General features: G+C 47.5%; 1 protein-coding gene across 1 annotated transcript; it reads left to right on the forward strand.

The window, feature by feature from the left end:
* The first annotated feature begins 613 nt into the window (after window positions 1-613).
* GCSAM (germinal center associated signaling and motility) lies at window positions 614-10285 on the forward strand. Its single transcript, XM_055316028.1, has 6 exons — window positions 614-642; window positions 3005-3073; window positions 6053-6097; window positions 7123-7169; window positions 9070-9098; window positions 9974-10285. Exons 1-6 carry the CDS (start codon window positions 614-616, stop codon window positions 10283-10285), a joined length of 531 nt encoding a protein of 176 aa, XP_055172003.1.
* The last annotated feature ends 217 nt before the right edge of the window (window positions 10286-10502 follow it).

A 10502-nucleotide genomic window follows, 5' to 3' on the forward strand; every position in this document is an offset into this window, starting at 1 on the left:
CTGTATACAAGGGAGAGACCCAGGGAAACTGGGCAATAACCCCAAGTGGTTGAAACCATCACCTTAAATACCTTTTTCAGCGAAAGACAAAAGAAGATGTTGAGGATGGAGAGTCCTCATCGTGGGAGGAAAAGGCAGAGTGAGCAAGGGTGATGTTGTGATGCAGATATAATGGCCTTCTGCATTAGGAACAGTTTCTAGAGGTTTAGAGCTCTCTTCCTGATGCCCTCACACATGGTGATTTCCCTTGTTAGTGGAAAGGTCTCTCACGGTACCGTCATTTCTACTTGATTTTTCAGAGCCTGTTTTATCATGTCTGAAGTTTCTTTAAAGTAACTGGCTTAAAGTAATCACTATGCCAATGATGCATATTTTGAAGTGGCAAAATTTGCTCCTTTTTATGGGTTCTGACATTTTAGGAAGTGGAGCATGTGTGCACCTCAGACTCTCCTCCCCCTTGACGTCCTCCTCCCAGGCTGCAGGAGGTACTCTTCTCCTTTCAGCTCTCTGCCTTGAGAGTGCGGCTGGAGCAGCACCGAGGCAGTAAGCCCCGAGCTGCCCCTGCGAGAGCAGCAGGCTGGCTGAGGGGAAGTCACCAGGAGAACTGACCAGAATGGGGAACTCTCTGCTAAGGGAAAACAGGTGAGTCCAGATTTCTGAGGAGCAGGCAGTGGGGGATGGGACAGGGCCTTGCAGCCAGAAAGAGTAAAAGGTCTTTGGGCAGGGTTGGGGGAGCCCAGTAAAGAACTGGAAAAAAAAAATAAGTGCCTACTGATCTTCAGACCCTACATTCAATTCCTCATAGGTTTGACCTTCTCCCCAGAATCAGAGTGAGCAGCTGGGGGAAAACCTCTGAAAGGCAGAAGGACTTCATCAAAGGAGGCCAATGTAGTGAACCATGACTTAAGAAATGGAACAACTTTCTGAGGGCTGGGTTTGGGCGGGGTGGGTGGATGCTCTCCTGAACTCTGAATGACTGCAAGGAGCTCAAAGACATCACTACTTTTTAAATAGCTATTTTAGTTCCAAATAAATAGCAGGTTTCTGCCCACACTTGAGGCCTCATCCAGTGCACATTCTCTGCAAGGGGTAAGTAGAGGTCATTAAAATTGGTCAAGAATCTGGCTTACTTTTTCTAGACTTCAGTTTCCTGATTTTAAGAGGAAATAATAATACAATACCTACCTTGGAAGTTTCCAGTGCGTGTGATGCTAGCACAGTGCCTTACACACTATAAGTCTCAGTAAGAAAATACTATTTTTTTGGACCATCAGCTTCATTAACCTCAAAGCAGTCGTTGTAAAAATTTGTACCACCCAAAATAAGAGAATCCCTAGTGAGATGGTCTATGGAGAATGAGCTTGCTGGGACAGGGGGTGGGGAGTACTTTTAAGGGTTATGTTTGTTATCCCAAGTGTTGGCTCCTGCCACTGGGAACTAGGACACAGGACTCAAAATGCCACCTGAGAGAAGAAGGCTTGGCAAGCCCGTGGGATGTGGCCTGCCCCTCCCTGAGACCCAGGGTTTTCTGAAACTCCTCCCTAGTTCCTCACAGGCTCGAGCCATCTGCAGCTCCTGCATGTTATCAGCTTATAAATCCCCATTTTCATATCCATGTATGAGATCCTCAAATGTAGAGACTATTTAAGTCATTTTTTGTTTTTTTTTAAAGACTTTATTTATTCATAGAGACAGAGAGAGAGAGAGAGAGAGAGAGAGGCAGAGACAGAGGCAGAGGGAGGAGCAGGCTCCATGCAGGGAGCCTGACGGGGGACTCGATCCCAGGTCTCCAGGATCACACCCTGGGCTGAAGGTGGCGATAAACCGCTGAGCCATCCGGGCTGCCCTATTTCTTAAGTCATTTTTGAATTCCTGTTTCCTGGCATTATTTCTGACAAATAGTAGGCCCTCAAAAAGAGTTTGATGAATGGCTGGAAACATGAAGAAATCACTGTCCTGAGAAGAAAAATAAAATACAGATATAATGTGACTGAGAAAGTCATGATTAATGTGACATTTGAAATTTTTTTTTTAGGATTCTAATATAACTTTTAAAGGCTATATTTCCTGGGATCTGATTTTCACCTTCACTTTTAGTTCCCATTTATCATCCAATCAGCAGATCCCCACCATGGCTCTCCAGATCAGATTTGTTACAAAAGTCATGGAAATCTGCCCCCCTCACTAAGCAGAGTGGCACCTAGTCCTCTATGAGAGGAGTGCAGAGTCTTCCTTACTGACTGCTGGTCCTCAGACAAGTTACCTAACATTTTCGGCCTCAGTTTTCTCATTGGTAAAAAATAGAATCATATATACCTCATGGATTTATTCTGAGATTAAATGAAATAGATAAAATGTGTGTGTTATATACATTTAGTAAGTGGATTGCGTGTGTGTGTGTGTGTGTGTGTGTGTGTGTGTGTGGAGAGAGAGAGGTTGAGAGAAAGTAATAAACATATAGTAAGTAGTAGTTAATTTTTAGTTCCTTTTTCACCATATTCTCAAATCCCCATGAATGAAAAAACAATGGTCATACAGAAACCCAACCTGCACAATGAACAGATTTATTTTCTTTATTTAATCCTTTCTTCTCCTCTTATCCCACATTGTCTGCCTTGGTGCTATGAGAGATGGTGATTTCCGTGAGACAGGGCCAATACCCTTCCACATCCCTATGCGCAATCCCAAAGACTACACCAAGTGGTTAGGCCTCTCTGAACACTGATAGTCTCATGGTCATCATGAGGAATCCTGGCCGTGTGGGAACAAAGGATTTAGGACGGGTTATGCGTGGAAGTCATTGGAGAATGTCAACCGTCAGATAAAAGGTTGCCATGTTTGTTAAGGAGGAGCTGTGAACAGATCTGAGGTGACAGGCAGAAGCTGGGGTGATTCTGGGGTTCCACACAAATGGCAGAAATGACAAAAGTGGAAAAATTAGGAATGGAGGTGGGAAGCCTGAAAAGGAAAGAACTTAGCTCATCCCTGATATGTTGGGTTTTAGGTGGCCGCAGGACACTCAAGAAATACCCTGGACTCCGAAAAATCAAAGCCCCAAACAGAGAACATCCAGGTGAGAACAAATCCAACAAACCTCCTCCCAGCCTTTGCCCAGGAAGAGTAAAGTCTGTTGGGTCCTGGACTTGATGTCCACCATGGAGCACCCTGCTTGGCCCAGCAGCAGTTATTGTCATAGTAAAGGTAAAGACAAGACAAAAGGCAAAAACACTTTGAACCTTTGGGCAGGAGAAGTGCAACTAGAAATAAGACCTATTTCCTGCTGTCTCTGTTTATTTAGCCCAAATACCTTTGTCCTCAAGCTCCATCCTGACCATTCCATTTTAAGCTCTGAGTTTCTATTTCTGAGGTGACCACATCTCCCACATCATCATGATTGTTGAAAGGTTTGTGGAGAGAGACACTTGCAATTACCCTGATGCTGTTAGACCAGGACTTCCTCATTTACCCTTTCTGACTAGTCCCTTTGAGTGCCTGGGAATCACTAAAATATGGAACCAGGATGTCAGGATCCAAGAATTCCAAAGAGTGTCAAAGCCAGTTGTTCCGTGGCCTGTAGAATTATCTGTACTTCTCCCATGGTTTCAGGAGAAGGTTTTGAAAGAATATCAATTAAATTAAAAAGCAACCACTGAGCCAAAGCTTATGTTAGGAGCTGGGGACCCCAAAGTTTCCCTCAACAGGGTACATCTCTTCAGTGCAAGCTAAGGATCATATATTGGGGTGATATCACTGGACATATGTTAAAGCATACAGTCCAAATAATGAAACAGACCAGAAAGGTCATGGGCATCATAACAAGGGAGAGACTGGGTGGTCTAGAAGGCCAGGGAAGCTTTGTGTAAGAGACAGGAACCCGGAATTGCTGGCACATAGCCGGGTGTCACAGAGATGCATCTGGTCTCCTGCAGAACCCACCCCAAACCAAAACGTCCCAGTTGAAATGCAAGAAAAATCTACAAAAACTTACATTACAGAATAATTGAGTGGGGGAAATGACCAGTTTGAAAACAGCCTTTGCCATGTTGAACTTTATTTGACCCTAACAACTCCAGGAGGTAAGCAGTCTAAGTATCCCCGATTTATGACCGATCAACGGTGGCTCAAATTTTCCAGAGGTACTAGTACAGTCAGTAAGTCAAAATCAGCTATCTCTTTTCATCTCCCAAATCTCCTCAAGTGAAACTGGTTTCTGAGCATGGATAAAGATAAGGCTCGGTGGTTTCCTTCTGGTATTTCTTTAGCCACAGACACGAGAGATATAAACAATGGCTGAAAATAGCATGACAGCCTGAAGAGGAGACATGCCTTTCAGCCCCAAAACTGATGCTGCAGGGCCCCGGGAGGTTGTCCCAACACTGCCATGCTGGTGCCCACAGCCTCTCCTCCTCTATCACCCTTGGCAAGGGAACTCCCTGGGAAGCTCGCTGGGGTTGATCTTTCTGGATGGTATTTTACAAATGCTTGTGGGTAGTGTTACGGGTAAAGGCAGGGCTTTCACATTCAATTTTGCAGGTAGTTGACTATGACTCAAGTTCAGAAAGATGCCCAGCATGATACTTCGACTTCAGCCTGGATGTCTGACTGCAGAAAGATCCTGAGCCTTTCTGCCTGCCCCAAAAGAGATCACAAGTCCTGTTTATTTTCCTGTACTTTGGGTAAAGGAGGCAGATTTGATGAACTGAGCCAGTTAGAATTGCTCTGTCCTTGGCTACTCATTCATTTATCAAATTATTTATTGAAAACATATTTACCAGACACTCTGGCACATGCCAGTGATATATACCATGATGAACAAAATAAGTGGTCCTTGACTTTTTGAAGCCCTAGTGTAGGATGTAAATAAATGAACTGTTACATAACAAAATTGAAGATCTACCTGTCTTTATTAAAAGGTTCATGAAATCAGCAGCACCCCAGCTAGCAAGTAGAGAGGCTCTTGAAGGAGTTCTACAAAATGGAATGTTTCTTTTTTTTCTTTCTTTTTTTTTTTTAAATGGAATGTTTCTATAGAAGGAGGGTGGGGAAGAGAAAGTTATCAGCAAAAGAAAAGGATTATTCCGGGCAAGGTCACTTTCTAGAGGGAAAAGCAAAGTCTTATCATGCACATTATCTCACTTTTTTGTGGGGATGGAGAGAGCCCAAGTGACAGACTTGGTGGCACAGATTGAAGAATTGCTGGCCCACAGGTTAAGACTACCTTTCTGGAGGAACCTGCAATTAAATTGTGTACTAAGCACCAGTTTGGGAACTCAGTCCAAGTGATACCATTTTTGAGCCGGTGTTGTTTTCAGTTTTTTTCCACCCAACAACCATACTATGGTGTCTAACGTAGTATGGTATAAATAGGAGAACTTCAGAGTGCAGTAGAATTCTCCATAAATATTGCCTAACCTGTACCAGAAAGAAATTTCTAAAATGTCCACATACTGATGCTTGGATTTCCTGGAGATGACTATTGTGTGTCCTTTCTCACAAGAGGCCAAGTAAATCATTGAAATCAGAGATAAGCAAGCAATTCTAAGTAACTTGGACACATCTATCATGCTGGAGTGACTCCTTCCTCTCGAGACATTAACTCACCCTTTGGAAATATGAAAATGATGCTTATCAACACCAGAAAGTTCCTTCCTCAATTAGGAGTTGATAAGCATCATCTTCATATTTCCAAAGGGTGAGTTAATGTCTCGAGAGGAAGGAGTCATTCCAGCATGATAGATGTGTCCAAGTCATTTAGAATAAATACTATTTTGGACAAGGGCAGAGAAAAAAGGTTTTTTGCAGGAGCACCTGGATGGTTTTGGCTCAGGTCTTGATCCTGGACCAGGACCAGGCTCCTTGCTCAGCAGGGAGTCTGTGTCTCCCTCTGCCCATCACCCCGCTCATGCGTGCTCTCTCACTCTCTCTAAGGTAAATAAGTAAAATCTTTTTTAAAAAGAAGATTTTTCACAGAAATGGTCAAGGGAAGGGAGTTATCCTAATAATGCTGTAGAGACCAACATTGTGATTTAGTGTCATCTCTGGGTCATTTTAGATGCTGTTACTGCTACTTTGCTGAAGGGTGTTTCTGCCTTCCATGGTGAGTGGAGAATTATTTTCAAGAGTTATTTGCCTAAGTGTGGTTTCAATGTGATATTTGCTGTAAATCACCTGTAACTGCCCACTGTCTGTCACCACAGGGGAAGCCTGTCACTACCCAGACACAATCATCTGAGAGGCAGGCAGGGAAGTGAATTGAGTCAGTCAGGCAAGTGACAATTCGAGCCTGGCAAGAAACAGGAACAATAGCCTTGATGGCCCTCCACAAATGGGAAAGCCTCAGAAGCAAGGACAAAACTGGCTCCCAAGGTAGAAGAAGGACCCCTGAATCCCACTGCGAAGGGCCAGGCTCCATGTACAGAGAAGCACACATTTCTGCCCCTCGCACAGAGAACGGACAGCTGAGGTGCTCATATAAGTCATCCTCCACCCTGGAGTAAAAGACCCACTAAAAATAGCTCAAGGTCCTTAACTGACTCATAAGGACATCAACTAGACTCTCTAAGCAAAGTAGGACATATGGTCTTGCTGCTTGGAGCACATGTCCTTGTCTCCTGAGATGATAATGAGTTTCCTGTATATACTGTGTTTCTGCGGGGACTGGTCTCTACAGAGTAGTTACCTCTGTGCTCACATGGGACATGTTTGATTGCTTGTTTGCTTGCCTCCTAGGAGATCAGAGATGGGGTTTGGGGTTGGAATCGGAAATAATCCTGGCTCCTTATCTCACATGACATAAAAGAAGTTGATACTCTGTTAGGGAAAAATATCCCCCAGATAGTTACCTGGGACATCACCATAGTTCTCTATTTATAAATCAATCCCACTTCAGCCATAGAAAAGGGAGAAGTGAGGAGAGAGAGACACATGGGCCGAGGTGGAGATTTCTACTTGGTCTTACTTTCATTTTTTCTTTTATCTACCTCCGTTTTCCTCTATGCTGGAGGAGGTATGACTTTAACAAATGAAAGAGTTTAAAGATAAGGTTTTGGAGTTGAGTGTCATTTCCTTTGAGAGCGTCTGAAGGGCGAAGATCACCAATTTCCCTTCTCTTTCTTTTTTCAGGAGAAAAATATGCATCTTTAAAGCAAAACCAGATTCCCCAGAGGAGAGTAAGTCATTGCTTTCTTATCTTTTCTGCACTTGATAGACTTGCATTTCCCAACTGCCCCTCCTCTGTGCTTCCCAAGCTCTTTGGGCATCCTGCCAGTGTCATACTTGCACATCCATCTGTGTCATTCGTCCAGCTGCTTGGGTCTTTCTCTGCTAGACTGAGAGGCCATTGGAAGCAGGAACCGACCACTGATCTCCAATCCCTCCCTGAGGTCAGGAGGCTGGAGGGGTGAACCGGGAACAATGACCGGAAGGACAGAGGTGCCTGAAGTACTTCCGAGAAACTAGGGCACCCTTGCGACCCAGAGGGCCCAGAGGGGCAAGGCCTCATGGGCAAGCTTAGGATTGCAGGGTTTTGTCCTGAGAACTACACAACTATTGAGGGGCTTTATTTTATTTTATTTTATTTTATTTTATTTTATTTTATTTTATTTATTTATTTGAGAGGGAGAGCACAAGCAGGGGGGAAGGGCAGATGGAGAGGGAGAAGCAGACTCCCTGCTGAGCACAGAGCCCAACGTGGGGCCCAACCCCAGGACCCTGGGGTCACGACCTGAGCCAAAGACAGGTGCCTGGCAGAGGGCCAGCCAGACGCCCCTGTCGGGGGGCTTTAAACCCAGGCCGGGTCTGAGGCCCCTGCATGAAAAGACCTCACCTGGGCTGCAGTGCAGAGGCCCTGCTGTGCTGGCCGGTGGCAGGAGCAGATGCTGGAAGATCGCCTAGGAGGTGAGGCCCCGGTCCCTGGAGACAGGAAGCCCTGCAGCTGAGGAGGAGGAATTGGAGAAGGACGCAGAGAGAGAGAGGAAGTATAGGCCTGAGGAGGGGCCACAACCTTTCGCTTTTCTAAAGAAGAAAAGTGAGGGGGTTTGGGCCTTGCCTTCCTAGGTGCAAAGAGCAGAGCCCAATCCATTCACTCTGAGTCTTGCAAACTAGCTCGGTGCAGTGTGCAAGTGAATCAGCCGGCCCTGGCAGCCCAGCGTCACCCGGGGGGGCTCGTGGGTCCCGGGGAGCCCCAATCTCCGTCAGAGCAAACCGTGGGAGCAGTAAGACCTCGACTGCTAAGACTCACAGAAGGTCCCCGTGGTGATGACCAGGGACGTCCCAAGGTCCGAGGGAGTTTCCGGAGCTGCGAGCATCTGGAATGCCAGGCCCGGGGCAGGCCAATCCCTGTAATCCGGGGCGGCTCCCACTTGAGAGCTCCCTACCGAGCTGCTGGGTCTGCGAGGGGGCGGCATTGGGTTGGGGTGCCCCTGAGCCCCATGGCCTTGGGAAACTGGCCTGCTGCTGTTCCCATCTGCTGGCAAATGCAGGAACGGGAATGCTCAATTTAAGAATTTCCTTCCAGCAAGCTTTTCTGGAGCACCAGGCCCACATAGTCACCCCCCAGCCCCCCCAACCTCACCCCCACCCCTCCCCACCCCACCCCTGTGGCCTGCGGTGGACACAGGTGCCTCTGGACACTGTGGCTCCTCTGAGGCCCTCCACCGCCTCCCGTGCTGGCCTGTGAGCCCCTGGGGGACAGGACCTGTTTCTGATCTGTCTTGGTCTCCACAGTGGTACAGGTTGGGCATGCTGGGAATTTTGTGTGAGGCAGGCAGGGGTCAGGGGCTGGAGGGAAGCGTGGTTTCCCTCTCAAAGCCCCACCCAGTGTGTCTCCCTCCACTCAGCCTCTCAGCCTGAGCTCGCCTGCCCCCCTCGGCTGTTTCTCGTTCAGCTGGTCCTGGGGCTCCCCTGGGGTGCGCTGCAGGTTGGGGTGGCCTGATGGGCTATTGGTTGGCTCTCTGACTGCTTCTGTTCCAGTCTCCACACTCCCTGCCCCACCCGGCCTCCCCCCTACTCCCCACCCTCTCTCCTCAGGCCTCCCCACGGCCTGACGCTGATTGTATTTCCTTTCTCCAGGTAAAGAAATGTCATCTGCTCCCACGCAGGTAACGCAAACATCTCTGGGCCTTTTGCTGAGGTTCCCCAGATGGCAGGAGTTGGCCTCCAGGACCCCTTCAATCCTTGATATGAAAGAAAGACTTTAGACGCCAGTCCTTGTCAGCCCAGGGCCCTGTGTGGGGCCTGGTGGCCCCAGCAGCAGCCACCTCTGTTGCCCATCTCACTGCGAAGGGACTGATGCACACGGAGCCCCATGCTGATGCCAGGCAGTGAGCTGAGAGCTTTGCCTGTAGTGGCTCATGCACCTGGTACAGCGACCCCAGAAGACCGGCACTATTATTTCCCCTCCTTCACAAATGAGAAAACTGAGAGTTAAGTGATACTGTCCCCAAGCCAGATAACTGGCAGGAAGTCAGCGGCATGATCCAAAACCAAGCCTCAGTCCCAGATCCAGGCTCTCCCTCTTGTACTTTGCTGCTTTGCTCTTTATCTCCTGAGATTCCACTGACTGGGAGCTTCTCTTGAGTGGTTTCCCTTTTGAATAACACAAAAATCCCTAGAATGAGTAGTTAAATATCATAAGCCAATCATGTTAGGGTGGCCTCGGGTTGTTCTTATGAGCAGGCTCCCCTCAAGGCCTGAGACTTGGGAATTATACCCATTGGCAGGGGTCACTCTGGAACAAGAGGCAGAGAGGACCTGCCTGGGGAGGCGGAATAAATATTCTAGACAGCGTGAGCTCTCTGGATGCCTGAGCTAGGGGTTAGGTGGAGGCAGTCATTTAGGAAAAAGAGCCAAGAGATGGAGAGGAGATGGTCATGGAAGACAGACCTTGCTCGGGGTTGGGTCTGTGTTGAGCCTGGAGTATGTAAAGGGAAAGGCAAGAGGCCCACTCTTGATAAGATTCTTCTGTGCCCAACAGGACAGTGCTGACCAGAGCTCCTCGGAAGATCTCTGCTACACCCTCATTAATCACAGCGTCCTTGGGGGAAAGTCATCAGGGATCTCTGCTGAGAGGTGCTATGAGAACATTTCCCTTAAAACCGAGACACCCAGGGAGTCCTTGGGAAAAACCGAGGTTTCATATGCACTTCTCCGTGTGCCTTCCTCTCCAAGGCATTCGTCTTCCCCAGAAGATGAATATGAACTCATCATACCTAGGAGAGTCTTCTCCTACTCCCTGCAACAGCCACATCCACCAACACCACATTTGGAGAACCGGGTTTCCTACTGATAATGAAACAGTTGGACCAGCGCTCGTCTAATAGCAGTAACTATTAGATAGGGGTTGTGGGGCTTTGGTTGAAGCAGGCATGGGGTATAGGGCCCTTCAGGCTTACCCCACCTCCACACACAACAGCCCTTTCTTAAGGGGTCTCTGCAGAATCTGGTTTGCAAACCACAGGGCCTCATAGATCCTGTTCCATAGTCATCCAAACACCAACCACCCA

This window comes from Nyctereutes procyonoides, unplaced genomic scaffold (genome assembly GCF_905146905.1).
Source record: "Nyctereutes procyonoides isolate TBG_1078 unplaced genomic scaffold, NYPRO_anot_genome, whole genome shotgun sequence".
NCBI lineage: Eukaryota > Metazoa > Chordata > Mammalia > Carnivora > Canidae > Nyctereutes > Nyctereutes procyonoides.

Coding starts and splice junctions, on each gene's coding strand:
- GCSAM (XM_055316028.1), top strand. CDS start 614: ATGGGGAACTCTCTGCTAAGGGAAAACAG. Junction 3,074..6,052: donor CCCAAACAGAGAACATCCAG/GTGAGAACAAAT, acceptor GGGTCATTTTAG/ATGCTGTTACTGCTACTTTG. Junction 7,170..9,069: donor ACCAGATTCCCCAGAGGAGA/GTAAGTCATTGC, acceptor TCCTTTCTCCAG/GTAAAGAAATGTCATCTGCT.